Raw genomic sequence first — 18,254 nt, forward strand, 5'->3', positions numbered from 1 at the left:
ACCTCTCCGAATGGCCGTCTATCTCTTGCACTGCCCAGCTTTGCTATCGGGGTTTTGCATTCTGTTAAGGTGAAAGGTACCTGCAATGCCATTTCTCTTGTCTTTGTTGCCCGTAGCATCCATAGTAATTGGGAAGTGGTGGTGTGAGATGGAGCCTTGCCTGGAGGGGGAGGAATGCAAGACGCTCCCTGACAACTCAGGCTGGATGTGCTATGCCGGGAACAAGATCAAAACCACAAGGGTAAGATAACCTCTCTTGTCTCTTGACCGCGGGAAACGAGATATTATAGCAGAAGTGTGGGAGAGAGAGACGTACAGTACTGTCACACTCGCTGTGGCATCAACAATAACAGCATAGTTACTGGGATTAGATTTCAGTGCAAATTGACTTGTTAACAACACAGTCTAACCCCACAATTTCTTTCCTCCTTTTTCTTGTCAGAACACTCAGCCATACACAACATCAACATATTAGCATTTTGTGGGAAGGATGCAAAGGAACAGCCCCGGTGCAGAGGTTAACTTGCAGGTCAGTCTCTTCATTTAAAGTGGGATATCCAGATACCAATTAATCTCTCTCAACTGCTTTAATTGCTGAGCTTTGTAAAGGGCAGAACATACAATTTATATTCATTTCTGTGTTATTTACGTCGTTCTAAACACCTCTTTTCTTCTCATTTCAGCACTGTCATGGGATCAATTATCACAAGAGACAATTAACCTATAGTTGCTTTAAGAAATGTGAACGCTTCACGAGTTAAAGTGTAAAAAAAAGTAGAATATATTAAGCACATCCTGCTCAAGGCTCCTGAAAATACTGACACTCCAAGCTGCCTGCGGGAAACTTCATCATAACCTTGTAATGAATATATTTTCGTCTTTTTTTTTTCCAACTTTGAGCTGGAACGTGACTGTCTGCATTTGGAATATCTGGAGAGAATTTGACGTCCTTCAGACATCAGTAAGACAGATGTCGACTACGAAGCACCAAACAGGGGAGGAATATATCAAAAGACACGGGATACAGAAGTTGACAGCCCTCAGGATTTTCTTTTCTCTTTTTAATATTGATAGAAGAAAAATATTGTACATAAATAGTTTGTCCTTCTTTGTGTACATGAACTTTATTTATAGTGGTGGTGAATCTTCCCTCTTCCTACCCACGAATCCCAACACAGCCAAAGTTCGATAAGTATATGAAATGGTGAAACAGATGCATTACAGTGGAGATGTTTTACAAGTACAGCTTGTGTGTCTTGATACATTTTACCATTTGTTTGTATGGTACTTGTATGCCTTTGATCACCTCCTAAACGACTTTACCAGTTGAATTTGGTAACATGTCAGCTACCCTGAAACTGATCGATTCACCAAAAATGTGATGCCAGTTGGTTCTTTTCGATACTTGAAATGCCTTATTTGTGTTAAATCATTCAAATGATGATATTGTACATATGAAGCCATCTATTGATATGTGCTGAAGTTTCATTAAAGTCATTGTTCCTGTTACTTAAGCGAGAGCATTTTGCCACTCGGAAACATTCAAACACAGATATGATGGGATATATTGTAATTACAGGATATGATTATCTCCACATCATTTTGTCCATTGCAAATAATCACTCAAATGCCTGCTTGAAATCATAGAAAAAGGCACAACTTGCCCGAGAATCATCGCCTTTAAACACTCTAAAGTGTCAAATTAATCCAGTTTTAGCTGTCTGTGTGTTAATGGGAACTCCCAAACTGGACGTGCTGGACGGGTTCATTAGGTCATGTTTTTGAGATTGCATTTAGTTACCTGGTAGCACATGATGTCAAAACTTTGTATTTTAATTTTTTGGTAACGAGGACTTAGGTCCTAGAGTCTTGTTATCACACTGATAGTGCAAGTATGCTTGGAAAGATAATATTGTTTAGTTTTTGAGGTGCTGGTAAGCACATTCCCTTATCTTTGGACTCAACCTGGCTGGCTTTCCCTTGCTTTAAGCTTTTATGCTAAGCTGGGCTAATAACTCCTGGCTTTGGCTTGATATTTTAAGCTAAAATAACATCCTCAATAGCCTTTTGATGGTACTCACTTGTAATTGCTAGAATGGCACTGTTTTTCACTGCTTGACATCTCAATGAAAAGAGACTTTACTCAAATGGTAATATAACTTTCAACACTGGCTTCTGATAAAATGAGTTGAAGTGGCAATTTGTTGTGGGAATAAGATTTTTCTTTCATTGCTGCTTGTGTTCACGATTCTGTGTCATAAAGTTAGGAAGGTACAAAGGCAGGACAGAGCAAATTCAGATTTATTTATTTTTTTTAAGCTGAAACACATGTAACACTAATGTGCTTGTAGCCTCGGACAGCAAAGTTGCTGGTTTGTATTAAGATGATGATTTTGTATTTGTTGCATAAGCAGTTGATGGGCTGTATTCCAGTACATTTCATTGCACGAACTCGGAGCCGAGCAGAACTTTTAAAGCACCAGAGTTCTGTAATTATCACTTTTGGTCAGAAAGGCAGCTGTTGTTACTGCAGATAAAAGGTCATTAATTGTTGCTTCAACAGATAGATTTGTGCTCGACCATTTCTGATTTGCCTAAAAACTTTCTAGTATAAAATATGAGTATTTAAAAACATATTTGTGAAATTTTAGCATGACATATCAAATGCTTTTTGAGATAAATTTTTATTTTTTAAATTGAAATTTGAGGCTGAGTTTGAATGGCAACATCTCAGGAACTATTAAAGATGAAAGCCTGCAACTTTCCCTGTTATTTCTAATCGTGCCATCGATTCAGAATCTGCTGGACATACAGATCAAATAACTTGTGATTTAATCGTTCTTGTGATATTGTCATTCAAACAGCCTCAAATTTTAGTGCGACAAAATTATGGTTAAAGTTGCTTAACGCCCAGTTTTTTTCACAAAAATATTCAATAAATCAATCTGAAATTTTGCAGATTCCATTTGAAATATCTATAGTTTATGGATAAAAAAGGTTCAAACAAATCAGAGATGATTGAGCAGAAGTCCCTTGATAATTTGGGATGGAATAACTCTGTCTCACTTTATCCTGTAGAAGGTCACAAGGGGACTGGAGAATATTCCAGCTGACATTAGGCAAGAGGTGGGGATAGGATAGGTTTCCAGGCCATAGCAGGGCTAACACAAAGAGACATGTCAACGCTGACACTTACAGCCAATTTAGAGTCACAAATTACCCTAATATACATGTCTTTGCGCTGTAGGAGGAAGGTGGTGCAAACCCCACAGAGAAAGGCCAACAGGTTCACACCCTGAACCTTCTTGCTGTGCAGCTGCAGTGCTAAATGCTGCAGCACCGAGCCACCCACAGACACGCTGAGAGTGTCATATCTCCCCATCTAACTCTGGCAAGGAAATGAATAAGCATATTTCTCAAAATGTCAAACTTAATCACAATTATCTCAGCCGAAAACATCTTATTCACCCCTTCACATTGGCATCTTTAAGCTCGACAGCCAGGTCATTAATTGGAGTCACTCTCGCTCTCTGTACACAGAAGTCTTTACAATTACACACAGAGATGAATGGGTAGGAGGACTCGCTGCTGTATTTACAACATTTTGATGCAACACACAGTGGGATATTGGCCATTGCTTTCACAGCCTCGGCCCCTCAGGAATTACTCCAGGAGGAACTCGTGGCTGCTGCTGCTGCCGGGCAGGGTGTCATCCATCTTCTGGAAAAATAGAAGTTTTTTCTGGACTTTCCACTTGTTCTGTTATTTTCTACCATCCCCTCATATTTAGTTTTCTTCCAGAGCACTTCGTGTCCACTCTTTCAAATGCACCAGACCTTCTAATTATGAGGAGGAAAAAAATTCTATTTTTCATCTGCGCAAAGCATAAGAAGAATTTTCTCTTAGTCAACTTTAACCATGATCTGCCAACCTCAACAGTTATTGGAGCAAAAGAAAAGAGCTCTTACACAATTTATGCACAAGAGAAAGTTCTTTCCTGTATACCTTAATATATGATAGGCGACTGGGTATCTAGCACTGTGAAATGTGAGCATCTTGGCATAGAAACTAAGTGAAAACCAGCTCCCATGAGTCTATTAAAACGCTATCTCCATTTGTGTTGTTGGCACATACGTTACTCAAAAATGCTATTTTATTTTTTTGTTCCAAGTCCAGAGCAGGTTGCAACTTCAAAGGTATTTTTTGCAATCTCACAGATATCTACTTTCTGTCTAGAAAGATAAACAGGTTGCCCTGGGACAAAGAAATCATATAAAATTGGTATAAAGTTGACAGCACAGGCCACAGTAGTGAGTAGTCTATGGAAATACTGGATTTAAATATTGGTTTTGCTCCAGGTGGACAACACACATAAAATATCCTTAAAGATATAACCTGCTGCTGCATGGCAGATAGAAAACTAACAACCTTTGTCTAAGGCTTCATTATGAAATCCCTCTGTATGTGACCAAATGAAAACTGCATAACAAATTTCAGCATTTTAGAAAGACTTATGCACGAAACCCACTGTGCAAGAATACACTGCAAAAGCAAGTGAATCAGATGCTGAACTAGAAATGGGGCAACACATTAGCTCTCAGTAAAACACATTGAATGCGTATTTCCATAGCAGTTATAGTCTATAAGGCTACAGCTGTTGTGACTTGTGATACTAGCAGGCATCAGGCTTAGTCATTGCCATGCAAAGTGTGCACCTGACTCAGTGAAGGACGTTAATCATTAGAGATGACCATGTTTAGCTTTACCGACAAGGATGACGTTTTACTGTAAATCCAGGTGTGCAAGTAATTCTCATTAATAGTGCATTACTAGACATCTGAATGTCATGTATTCAGTGTTTCCCCGCTGCTTTCCTGCCCTTTCACATGCTGTCTGTTGGCTCCATGTGGGTCATGTGGCATAAACACAGATGTCAAATTACAGCACACTCTCCATCATCCACAGCACTGAACATATAGCATTGGACAGAGGCAGTAGTGATTGCTTCACATGTCTGTATGAATTCATGACTGTGCTATTTAGGTCTTGCTTTATTTCCTCCAGGCTACCACACATTTAACTAGCATTTTAAATAATGTTCTCTGTCTGACATGGCATTGCTAGATGAGCATAATGTGTGCAAGATGGCAGCAGGCAGCATCTCTTTTTTCTGTCATTCGGAGTGGCTCTCTGGGCTGCAGCTGTAGGCTCTGATGTCTCACATCACGCCGCAGAACAGTGAGAAATAAGACACAAGTGATGGTGATGTGCCCTGACTTCTTTTCATGACGCACCAGGGACGTCCTGGGATTTGAGGCTCCCACGGGTTTGTTCTTAAGACACATTTCATTCAAAACACTCAGACAGTCTAGTCATGCGCCACTCTGTGCACTTAGAAGTCTCTTCTCTGTTTTCATGAATATCAAAGTGCAACTTAGAGCAACAGGATATGATGATAAGATGTTAAGTGTGAAATAACTCCTATCAAGACAAAATCCCCACACATCAATAATTATCTGCTTGAGAGAAGATCAATGGCAGGGATGCCTGTTTATTAATAGAGTAAAATCACCTGCGTGACTGTTGCAAATGCAGCCGAATACAGGCTGCAAGAAACTGCAAGGTATGTAATGCATAGTGCGCAGAAAGCATTTAAAGTAAAAGTTATTAACTCCTCTTCACAGTTGTTTTCTGTGGTATCGAGCAATCGCCCAGATTACCCAGTCTAATCACATCCTGTAACCGAGAACTGTCTCCACTTTCCCTGCAGGACTCTCGGATTTCAAAGTCAAGGTAACGCGGACCAAACTGGATTCTAATTAAAGTTGACATCAGGTGCCTCATGCTCCTTCCCCCCCTCCTCCTCAGGCTTTCATCTAAATGATTCATGCAGAGAATACCAGACCTTTCATGCCGTTAGGTCCTCACAAAGGAATAACAACTTGATCACACAAAGCAAACACAGACAGATTTACAATGACACCAGCACAGTATCTGTTGCACCAGCTTATATCAAGTTATGTCACACCAATGCAGAGGCACTCAGCTGTCGTTTCATGTTTTGGCAGGGTTTTTTAAAAAAAAAACTTTTAACAGATATTCATGCTGGTAAATGTGAGTGTAAATCAAATCAGAGTGCTAAAAGTGGCCTTCTAATGGAATCATACTGGATTATGAAGACAAAATACAATGAAATGTTTCGTTTCCAGGTGTGGTAATTTGAATAGGGTGTAACCTGCTGCGAGCCTGATGTGATTGTTTGGAATGGAACGTGACAAGTGTGAGTCGGCCATATGCTGCAGACTGAAACACTGGCACTGTGGCAGAGGATCAGTTCGAGCAACCCGGTGCCACTGTGGGTAAAAGCAGCAGCTAAACGCCTAACAGAAACATTAAATTGAATACGCCTCTGAAATTGCATGGGGATACAGGTAGGCTAAATAATTGCTGAATAGAGAGATGAATACATGGAGGCTTCGTTTTTCTCCCCCTTATAAGTGGGAAGAGGATTTATCTCTGTGTGAGAAAGCCTGCCTTGAATTAAAGATGAGCTCCCCCTGCCTTTTGTCAGCCTATTGTGAACAACACAGCATATAGTATACACAACAACTACAGGTATGCAAAAATAGGTTTGGGATAATGGTTCAGCTTTGTGGAGAGGCAGAACAGACTTACTATGGCACAAAGTGCCTCCAGGCTGAGTAAGAGGGTTGTGTGCTCTTATTATTTATGTTGGATTGGGACTGTTAGTTTGGTTTCTAATGTCTCAGCCATGAAAATGAAATTTGCTGCACCTCTGGAAGGGACAAGAGAGAGTTCTAATGTTAACAGTGAAATGAATTAACACTCATCTATTCACGGTTTCAGTTTTTTTTTTTATCACCATGAGACTGTCCGTCTGATGATTTTTTATTTGTGTGCTTCATGGCAAACAATGACATAATGTGAACGTCATCTGTTGAAGCGAAGGGCATTAAATGAGCAGCGGCCGACTCCAATCCTTCTCCCTGACTGCGGTGTCTTGCTGTAGGTTATTTTCTTCCCCCCACCATTCTGGCCTCGCCCTTACGCTTGACTTTAATGGAGACTGACAGTAAATCAAAATTACCCATACAAGACACTTTAAAAATAGTTAAGGAAATTAGGCTGCCCTAATATGAGACTTGAACACATGGTCCGTGCTGAGAAGTGTTTTGTGTTGGCACATCATCCTCCCAAAGTTGGAGATAGGAGGTTGCAGTCACGCATTTACACCCTTGTCCTTGTTTGTCCCTAGAACACTACAAACAGCCCACAAAGGGCAGGAGGAGTTTTATATGAATTTTAACATGCATTAAAAATAGAACTATAAATGCAACTAAAAACACCGTGAGCCACTATTGATTGTGTTGCTACCATCAATAGCACAATAATTGCAGTGATGTTTCATTGCTCTAATTGAATCACAATCTTTAAATGAATCATGTGACACTTTGGATGTTTGAGACTTTGTTTTCTTGCTGAGAGTTGGATGAGACACATTTTGGGATTTGATGACTGGGTGTTAGGTATGAGGTTAGATTTAGTTTAGCTTAGCATTTATACAAGAAAAAAGGGGGTAAACAGCTTGCCTGAAGACAACCAAACATGCATACCTTGTGTGGGAGTGGTATTGAGCGGTCAAGTGCATTTACTATCATGCCAAACTATTTTCTGTTCACAATTCTTAGCCAAATATTGATTCAACTATGCTATTTAAAAGAGTTTTATTGGCAACTCACTGATTATTTTTAGATATCTGGAGAAGGAGCAGCATTAGTCTAGCTGTTCAAATGATCCATTTATTATCTACATCTCCTCCAACCTGTAGACACTCGAGAGGGCTGAATGATCCCATCTGAAATCGAGTCAAAGGTGAGATGCACCCAGAGTTGCTATTTCATCACAGGACCAACACACAGAGACAGACAACCATTCACATGCAAACTTACACCTACGGCCAATTCAGACTCACCAGTTAACCTGCGCATGTCTCTGGACTGTGGGAGGAAGTCTTAGCACCTGGACAAAACCCACGCAGGCACAGAGCGAACATGCAAACTCCACACAGAAAGACACCAGCAGGTTTAAACCTTGTTGCTACCCACTGCACCACTGCACCTATCCGTTCTAATCCACACTGCAAAAACTCTGATATTCAAGAGGCATTAGCTTCATCTTCTGCTGCTACATTTTTTTCATGAAACTAAATTAGAGCAAATTCTTTTCATCAAAACATCACCTGTTCGAAAAAAAAATCATTTACACAGAAATCAATGAATAGAAACCTTATTACCTTTGTGAAATGAAGTGAAAGCCAGTGCCTTTTTCACCTTGTCTCAGAACTGTTAAAAAAAAAGGCAAAAGCTGTAAACTATACATGTACAAAATTTACAAGGCCGGAAAGATATAGAGTGATTCTCAGTGCATCAGTATTGGCAGCACAATTCTCTTCTCCCAGTATGGGTGCATAACAGTCTCTGTTTCATTACTGCAGCATGCAGCCAAGAGACACAAATACATATGAATGTATCACACCACAACCGATAACATTAATAGTGTCCAATTAATGTTTGTTCATTAAAGTGTAATTGTTCAGCTCTGTTTTAATTAAGCAAAAACGTAATCTCTATTCAGGATAGTATGTATGCATAATGACAAAGAAAACAGATGAAACCTCTGAGCCATGACCAAACTACATTCAGTCTATTGCTGTCAATCGCCTACATGGTTGTCTGCAGTAAAATAAGGCTAAATTTGAGAGACAGAGAGAGAGAGAGAAGAATTGTGTTTTTTATTGTAAGTGTCAAGTCTGTATGAGGGAAAAGTTGTTAAGTTATAAAAGAACAGTGTTTCCATTATGTTTTTCATGTGCCCCAGGACAGTTTATTTTCTATTAGTGAACATGAACTACTGTCCTCAATAGACAGCCACAAGAGAGGGAAGGTTCCCTGCCACATATCAAACACATCAAATAAGCTGCCAGAAATGGGTTATTAGCGAGCCTGGTTTGAATTAAGAGGATCAAGTGTAAAGAATCGTTGAAACCTTCTTCATTCCCTTTGAATAATATCTCAAAACTGAGGTTATTCTTGTCTCATTTTGTGGATATTTAATCCCCTGTTCGTCTGGTATAATTCTCCGTCTTGTTGCCTCAGCCTAAAGCATTTTACTTGTGTGCAACAAGTTCCAGCTAACAGTGTAGATCCCATAGCACCTACCTTAATGAACTTATTTTGGATGCATTCTGAGATGTGATTTTTGTTTTCATATATGACAGGTGCTGAGAGGGTTTCTACTTAATTTATGAAAAAGCACAGAGATTTAGCTTTTTTGCTTGACTTTGAGTATGTTTTCAGGTGAAATGTTGTTGAGCAGCACTGCACACGTTTCCTAGACTTCTGTATGAATCACATAGTTTACACCATCTGAGACACATCTGAAAACTGCCTAATACATGTTGCACCAGCTCCGCTGAAAATTAATCTTAAAAAGAAAGCTGTGGGTGTTACTGGCGGATTATAGGTGCAAATTTGAGCATGTGGTGCTGTTATGTTTAACATAAACCCCAGTGGTGTGGAAAAGATTTTGCCAGATTTGACAAAAAAAGCAAAAAAACTAACGCACTGTGCCACACAGTAAAGCTAGCACAGCTTTATGTTACAACCATGACAATACAATACATACTCTGTGCACAGGAAAGTAAAAAATAATCTCAGCATGTTTGCTGAAAGCAAACACAATAGAGACTGTGAACATAGAGATAATGTGGAAGCCATACATCAGCTTATTCTGTTATATTCCCTGTGGATTCTTCTGTTTTTTTCAGCCTCTGTAGAGTTGGTAAGAAAACGCAGCTCTATGAGTTCCTGATCTTTCTAAAGCTTTCTTGTCCAGTTCTATTCAAGCCTTAAGAACAAGCCAGGGAATCATTGGACCTTTAACTTCAATGAGCTTTGCATTTCTGCATAATATGAATTCAAAAGTACAAGATGGGGAATGGCTCAATGAGCAAATATAGGGGTAAAAGATTACTGTTAGACTTTTAGGAAAGCTCAACAAGCTCCTGAGTTCAACTCGTAATGACATATTATATCGTAACTCCTCTGTGTGTGAACTTCATTTTCAGTTCAAGCCTGAGAAGTTAAAGCAGTCACTGAGAAGCTTCTTTATCAAGATAGTATTCAGAAAACTTCTTGCCTGAAGAGGTTATGAATAGACTACATTTTGCTTGGTTTAGTCCCCGAGTTTGTTTACATCATTAACAGGATTCTGCTCAGCTTCAGTTGTCAAAACTGAACAAACATCAAGAGTGACAAATTATTAAAAAAACTGCGACTGTGACGATCGTTTTCTTTCTAAAGCCTGGGGTGATGGCTTCAGATTGCGTATATTGTCTGACTGACACTTCAAAACTTGAAGATATTGAGTTTACTATCACATAAGACCAAGAAAGCAGCGAATCCTCAGCAGTGAGATGCTGCAACCAGACAGTGTTTCTGCTTGAACAGATAAAAGGTGGAGTTGTCGGTTGAGTTACTCCTCTGGTCCAAATGTTCTGAAATAAATACTGGATCATAGTTTCACTGCTGGTTCTTGCAGCATTGTTTTTGTATTGCATTAACACCTTTACTCTGTAACATTACATTACAAAAGCTGCACAATCCAGAATCATACAACAGTTTGTGCTGTTGTTGAATTATATTGGAAGAAGATTCTATCCCTTTATATAGCTACATTCATTACATACAACCACGTTCTTACGTAAACTCTATTGTTGAAGCACCATCGTCCTACTTTATCCTACTGACGTTCGATTAGTTTTATAATACTGTTGTGAGCTGCATCACAAGCTTCTGATGAGTTCATATCAGCTTTGATATAACACATATGATGGAGACTCTGCTGTCTACAAAGCTCCTGAAAAGGAACAATAAGAATTGGTTGTTGGATAAGCTGCTCTCTATAATGATTTAGAAGAAAGGTTTTCTAACATATCCAGCACAATGGAATACTGTAGTTTAAAATACACCTTAAAATCACATGATTTTATCTTATCCACTGTATCCATGGCACTGCTGTCATTAAATAACAATTAAAATTTGAATGTTTACAACGCAAATCCACGTACAAATACTTGAACTGCATGACAGCTCGGTGGAGAATCTTGACACAATCAAAACAATCATAATGCATAATTGCGTTACGTTGAGCACACTGCTTGGAATTCAGCTGCTTTCAGCTAGCACAGCGTGTGGCATTCATACAAGCCTGACGCCTCGGATGGAGTGATTCTCAGGTGCCGCGTTTGCGTTATTATAGAATGTCTCTTCATTGTAAAAAAGGTGAAATGCAAAGTTAAAAGAGAGGCAATCAGGAGTGGGTCCAAAAGGAATGATATTAATATAAAAAGGACGACTGATGAAGTGGTAATGATGGTAAACATTCCGTTTTGTTTAGTGGCTCGAATGTGCCTCAAGGCAGAGAATCACCAGCGTTTCCAATCATTACTAGAAGCAGAGTCCCCTCCACAGGAGCGCTCAGTTTAGAGAGACAAACAAAAAAGCATGATGTAAAGACTCTCAGCAGTGAAGAAGCTCCTCTTCTCTTTTCTCTCTCCTTCCTCCCCATGATTAGCATTTCAAACACTCCTTGTTTTGCATCAGGGCTTCATGCTTGTGTGCAGCCTTCACAGCCTTGCAGGTGGTGGCCTGTCCAACCAGTGGAGTCCAACCTCTACGCTTGTGTATGCATCCATGTTTATGAGAGTGCCTCTTCCTGGTAAGGACTAGTCCAAAGGGATCTGACCCCTTTATAAAACCTGGAGTAAGTCAAGGGGCAGCGTTGTCTGCAAATGCTACATAATCATAACTTTCTCAGAATTTGTGGTCCTCAGCTTTGATCGGCTGTGCGAGTCACAATCCACTGACTGGATTCACATTCTGCCTCCTGAAAATCCACAAAATCTCTTTTTAAGTGTCTGCCAGCAGGCCCATCCAAACTTTGATTGAGTGCATCACAATATGCCCAGCATATCAAACGCAAACACAATGGTACAGGCTTTTGCAGAAGCTGTCTGTTTGGATTGGAAAAGGTGCACCGTCATTTTATCTTAAGCCAGCTGCTAATAGATTGTCCACTCCATGGGACTAACACAAACCAAATTGTTTCAAGACAAAGGAAATTAAAATAATGAGTTTTTGCCTTTTTAAGCTGAGCAAGGAGATATCTAATTAAATCTATATTGTTCCGTGCTCTATCTGACAGGGCGCCCTCAGAGTCCAGTGTTACTTAAGTTGACTGCAGCAGGTCGGTGTGGGTTTGCACTGATTAGATGGAGCTTCTGTCTTGTTACCGTGCAACCTGAAAACAATACAAAATTACAAATTCATTTCCATTACAATGATTACGACAAGATAAAGCTGAGCAATTTGTTGAACGTGTTAGATGTTGTTGGATTTTTTTTTCCCTGTTTTCAAGTGACCATTCACTAAATTCTGCTCCCATCTCCAAGCAACTGTCCAATCAACAGCTTCGCATGTGTAGAAACAGCAGCCCTGTCAAGATTTGGATTTCTCCAAATGTATGGGACTGCAGCAAGGGAAATGCTCCATATCTAGAGAATTTATGAGCGTTCTGTCGACTATGATGCAAAACGATGTTGAATAAGTGTGCAACATCTCAATTTCCTGCTCACACTTGAGCAAACTATTATATAGAGTAGCAGTGAATGAGCAACCGAGGGAGAGAATTCAAATTCACAGTCGTGGCGGTTCAGACAGCTGTCATTTCAGCCCAAAAAATCCACAGCTGTCAAGTAGAAATGAGAAACCTGCTTTTGTTTGCTGTGTGAAATTAAAGACCCACTGTTTCAAAAATTACTGCAAATTTAAACTGTGACAGGTATGAGCCACGCCTGAACAAAAGGCTTGACAACACTCAGGCAGGGGTTGGCGAAAAGAACAATTGTGTGCTCTTCTGCTTTATTCTGTTGTTCAAAGAGTATAATCTGATGATCACATGACTACTGTCCAACTGCTGATCACTGGCTGCGTGTTCTCACTGGTCCCTGTTTCTTTGTACAGTATGTTCTCTCCATGAATCACACATATTAACAAAAAGGAAAGTTATAAGAAAGTGCATTTCTAAAGGCACTGGGGTTTCCTTTGGTCGTCAGATTTAATTACATGGGTTTTAGTGTTTAGTATTAGTTCACAGCTTATTTCATGTTTGTCCTTTTGGCCCCATCATTCAGCAGATTATAGAATTAAGGATTTTTGAGCCCACTGTGCCTGGTGAGAGCAAGAGGGTTGATATGGCCAATGGGAGCAGTGATTATGCTTGATTGTGGAATCTTTCAGCATCAAAGGAGAGCTTACTAAAATAAAGCTTTATGATGAGTATTCAAAGTCTGTCAGAGCCTGTTTGCATAGGAGTAGTGCAGTAAAAAAGGAGGATTTAAGTGTATGACTGCGCTGAAGCATCTATAAATACTACTTCTTAAACGAAAATCATTATGTGCTATGTGTTTTGGAGGACTGTTGCCTCTGTGACTCAGACCAACACAATTCTTTTCCTCACCTTTGTGGTCTTCACTTTGTTCCCAGAGATGCATGACCAGCCAGTGAGGTCAGGGAGAACTCGGCACTCCTCCCCCTCCAGACACGGCTCCATTTTACACCACCACTTCTGACGCACAATGGAAGCTGAAGGAAAAAAAAGTCACGGTCACTTTTTATACCGAAAGACTTCAGCAGTATGAGGTGTTTGGAAAAAAACATCTCAGTCAGATGTCACGCTCTTTTAGACTTTAAAAGCCTCAAAATCAGAAGATTCTGGTGAGACTGGATGTGCTATTACATATAATATATTCATTTCTTGTCAGAATATTTCAGTTTGAGAGCGTTAGAAGAGGGTCCTAGTCATATTACCTTCAACACAAGAGGGCAGAGCCCTTGTTGTCCCTGCTACCTGTCCTGGGAAGCAGGAGCACTTGACTGTTTGAGAGCGTTCTTCAATCTTGTTCTTATTGCAGCAACGATGAGCAGCAACCACTTCACAAGTCCCTGTCCTCTCCTGTGACGACCCTGAGAAGGACATTTTAGGAGAAAAAGATGACAGCTTCTCACATTCTGGGGTTTTGCATGCAAAACGCAGGATTGTAGTCAAACTGCAAATGTCTTCTTGTCTTTATTAGATGTGAAATAAACCCAACAGTCATCTGCCACAGCAGCAGAGCAGTTCAGTTCTTACCCATGGCACCTAATTCTGTTGTTTTTAAAGTTACGGCACCACCAAGTGGAGGAAAAGCATCAGCACTCAAACAACAGACAAAGGAAAAAAGAAAATTATTCAAATGTGAAGGCATATCAGGAGCGATCATCCTCATCATGCTCAGTAATCTAATTTTATACAACAGATGATTAAAAAGGAGCAGAATAAACTGCATGAGTAGATATTTGCGAGGAACAGCTGCTGCTGCATCATATCACAAAATAGAAGTAGAAAAGAAAACCCGTGCATGGATATTGCTAATTTTGAATTGAAGTGTGTGTCATGCTGCATAACCGACAAGGCCTGAAGGATTGAAAGGTTCATTCATCATTAGATTTGGGCTTAAAATCAATCTATAATCAAAAGATGGGCCAAAAAGCAAAATGTGTCATTATTCAAACAAAGACAGTAGTCTTAAGCTTGATATTGCAGTCGTCTGTGCAAGGCTGAAAGGATTTCAGTATATTTGCTTAAAGTATTGCTCTTAAGTACAAATCAGAGGCACTATTCATATTTTTTTCTGCTTTTTTCTTGCACTGCATTAATCTGACAGCTAGATTTACTACTTACTTCTCATATTACAATACAATAAAAACATTGGACAGGTTTATAAATGATGGTTATGAATTACACCAGTGCATCCAGACTTTTTAGTCTTGTCATTGAATACAAAAAGCGGTGTTTACTTGACATTTGTTTGGTTCACATCTTCGTCCAAGTATACGATTTACCATCAGCTCCACCTATGAGACTGAATTGTCTCATATTGTGTCATTTAAACATCTGTTAGAGGCTCAAAGCAGATATTAAATGAGTAATTGCCATTATAAATAGCTTATTCTAGCTATCTGTAAGAGTAATGTGAGTCACAAAAATCCACATTTATCTTGCAACCATTTGGATGCTGACTGATGCTGACCAAATATAAGAACTGAAAAGCTGTCGTGTTGACAATCTAATAATAGAATTCTCAATGCAAGGGTAACCTTTCTGCAGGATGAGGACTTTTGATGGGTTGCAGACGTACTACAAAGCTCACACATGGACAATTCTGTATTTTTACATGTGTTTCTAAGAAGAAGAAGCACAGAGAGTCTTAGGACTGTGTTACTTCAGCTGAATACTCTTCAGGCCAACGGGCTGGTGACCAATAGCCATAATGAGTCCCTGTGGGGGTGTGACTGGTCTGGTTGGGTCTGACACCTACCTGCCTGTCCTCGAGAGCTTTGGTTGCCACTGGACACTGGCTGGATGCAGAAGCTTGAGATACAGAGGCACAGGAGGCTCCAGTGTAAAGGTCTCGTCGATATGTTCATTTTTATGCTGCCTGTGCAAAAAATAAATAAATAAAAAGGTTTGTGCAAACTTTAGGAGAATCAGGCCAGCAGTTTTCCTTACACCATAAAATGAAATACCACGCTTTATTAAATGTTCTTGATGGCTCCTGACGTGTGGCTCTTAAGATGATTGTATCTATTTTCTCAATTATGACTCTCACATCAGCAAGCCAAGCCAAAGCAGATCAAAGAAATGCCAATAAAAGCCTGATCAGAGGCATATATGCACTCATTTATGAGTCACGTTATCCCCTCAGCGGTCGGTGAACATGTCTGTGTGCAAAGCTAAACACCCCCACCCCCACCCCACCCCCCGAAATCAAGTTGCATTTGAGATGAGTCACAGAAAAACTGGGACGTGGATTTTCATGTCAAATTACGGCGATGAATAAGGCAGAACAATAATGACATGAAGTAAAACATCTCTGCTTAATTTACTAGTTTGCTTGAGGCAGTTTTATCCATCACTTAACCCCTTTTTATACAAAGTTCAAGGCTTTATTCAAAATCAGTTCATCTGTGGATTACTTTCTCAAAAAAATGACCATTAATTGATTATTAATAGACAATAATTGTTCTGTTGCTTTACATTTTTTACACATATTGCACATTTATATTCATAATATTGAATGCAATTTCTCCTATGAAATGAGCTCATTATCCATGAAGTATATTTCTGTCAAAACACTAGAAGTTGTTGTTTTAATAAATATTTATGCATGCTGTGGTTTAATTCAATAGAAGTGAGTGTGCTCGCTTCACTCATTTTAACATGTATTCAAAATAATCATCATGAAAGGAATCAGAATAAAATTATTACTGAATTTTGCTTCTTGAAATCATGTTTCTGACAGTGATTGAAATCAATTCTGTAAATATTCCACCACTTACTTGTGCCTGAGTTACTGGCGTGAATGCTGAGCTGCTGCTGCCTCCATCAGTGTGTGTGTTAACATCATGCACAGCACGTCGGTTCAGCAAAGGATGCAAAAGTTTGCAGCAAATTACTCTCCACTTTCTGAAGTTTTCAAATAAGAGCGAGAAGAAGACGGAGAAAAAAAATCACGAGAGCAGCAGGCTGCTGCTAAATCACAGTTGACTCAGATCACAGTCGGTGGAAACCTGCTGCATCCCCGGAGAGAAGCTGAAGCTCTGAGGCAGGATGCGATGTGAGAGGTGTCGCTCTGTGAACACAGTGGGACCAGCCTGTCAGCTTTCCCCCTCGACAGGAAAATTAAAACTTAATCAAGACAGAAACCATCTGTCTCCCGGACAATATGCGGCCACTTTCATTAGCGCCATAAGAAGCTTAAAGTGAGTATTGACATCCTGTCACCCAGTGGACAGAGAGGATCAGCTGTCTGAAGAAGGCCAAGTCCAGTGGTTTGTCCTCTCACCGCCCTTTTATTCAGCTTGGATTTTCTGTTGAAAATAAAAATGCTGTCACTTTGCCAAGCAGAAGCTGTGAGATTTAACACACACAATAACACTTCTGAGATTTTAAAATAAACTCATTTTAATTAAAATGTCAAACTGAGGCATAAACATCCAAGTAATGGTGCCTTGCATGGAAAAATGTGTTGAAAAATAAAATTAAGTGGGCTTTCGAGCCATGCACTGTCAAATTACTCTGGCCGCAATACTAGAAAGAAAATGTAACAAAAACAAATAAATGGTGGAAAACCATACATTCAAAAACCGTATGAAACTGTGAAAATAACAGCAAAGATCTGTTAAATATGTCTACATTTTTAAAGTATTTAAATACAGTGGAACAATGTAATTTTGCAGTTTTGGCTTGTTCTCTTTTTTTTCTCCTTTTTTAAATTATGGTCAAAGTCAAATTTTTTTTCTGGAATTTACTAGATATGTGTAATTTAACAAAATCTTGCTATTTTTCAATAAACATTTTCCTTTCAAATAACTGCAAAAATAATGATAATTTTGATTCTTCAATTACAGTAAAATAGTGTAATTTCATGGCAAAATGTGGTAAGAATAAACTAGTAGAATATTAGTAATAATGCAGATTTTTTTGTGTAGACTGTGCAGTTTTTTTTTTTTAAATTGTGTTTGCTTTTTTGCAGGCAGTACTTACATTAATACTTCTACTGTCTGTAACTTTACTAGATATTATCTGTAATTTAACAAAGTCAACAACAGTTGCAGCAGTTTTTTTAACTATTTGAAAATATGCTAAATATTTCTTTCACATAACAGTCAGCATCTGCAAAATAATGATAATTTTGATCATTTAATCATAGTAAAAAGAGTGTAATTTCAATTGCAAAATGTGGTAAGAATAAACTAGTAGAATATTAGAAATAATGCAGATTTTTTTAGTGGACATTATACAGTTTTTAGCTGTTTTAAAAGATATATGACAGGCAGTACTTACATTAATACCTTTTTCTGTAAATTTACTATATTATTTGAAATTTAACAAAATTGGAAAAATCTGTAAAATAAAAATAAATTGTTCAAAATATTACCAGTTAAAACCTTTTTTTACAGTGCGTGTTTACATGTGTTTCATTTGCATGTGAAATTAAATAATCACATGAGCTAAATATAATGATGATGAAAAGTCTGAAAAATCCTAATATGTGAGGAAGGTCCATGTGT

The 18,254-nt window shown here is 38.9% G+C and overlaps 2 protein-coding genes across 3 annotated transcripts in view; one reads left to right on the forward strand and one right to left on the reverse strand.

Moving 5' to 3' along the window:
- Positions 1–1,509, forward strand: part of LOC111572111 (chemokine-like protein TAFA-1) — a 30,054-nt gene extending 28,545 nt beyond the window's left edge. For both annotated transcript variants that reach the window (XM_035950645.2, XM_023275640.3), the window contains exons 4-6: positions 117–241; positions 443–529; positions 684–1,509. In XM_035950645.2, coding sequence (XP_035806538.1) covers positions 117–241; positions 443–475 — 158 coding nt within the window. In that variant the 3' untranslated portion in view covers positions 476–529; positions 684–1,509. The remainder of the gene's footprint in view (positions 1–116; positions 242–442; positions 530–683) is intronic.
- Positions 1,510–9,652: 8,143 nt separating this feature from the next.
- On the reverse strand, positions 9,653–16,824 carry LOC111572095 (chemokine-like protein TAFA-4). Its single transcript, XM_023275616.3, has 5 exons — positions 16,521–16,824; positions 15,500–15,619; positions 13,950–14,105; positions 13,600–13,724; positions 9,653–12,381 (listed from the first exon to the last, which is right to left on the reverse strand). The coding sequence occupies exons 2-5, from the start codon at positions 15,606–15,608 to the stop codon at positions 12,370–12,372; spliced, it is 402 nt and encodes a 133-aa protein (XP_023131384.2). The 5' UTR covers positions 15,609–15,619; positions 16,521–16,824; the 3' UTR covers positions 9,653–12,369.
- Positions 16,825–18,254: the final 1,430 nt, after the last annotated feature.

The sequence above is a fragment of the Amphiprion ocellaris genome, chromosome 8 (assembly GCF_022539595.1).
Source record: "Amphiprion ocellaris isolate individual 3 ecotype Okinawa chromosome 8, ASM2253959v1, whole genome shotgun sequence".
Lineage (NCBI taxonomy): Eukaryota > Metazoa > Chordata > Actinopteri > Pomacentridae > Amphiprion > Amphiprion ocellaris.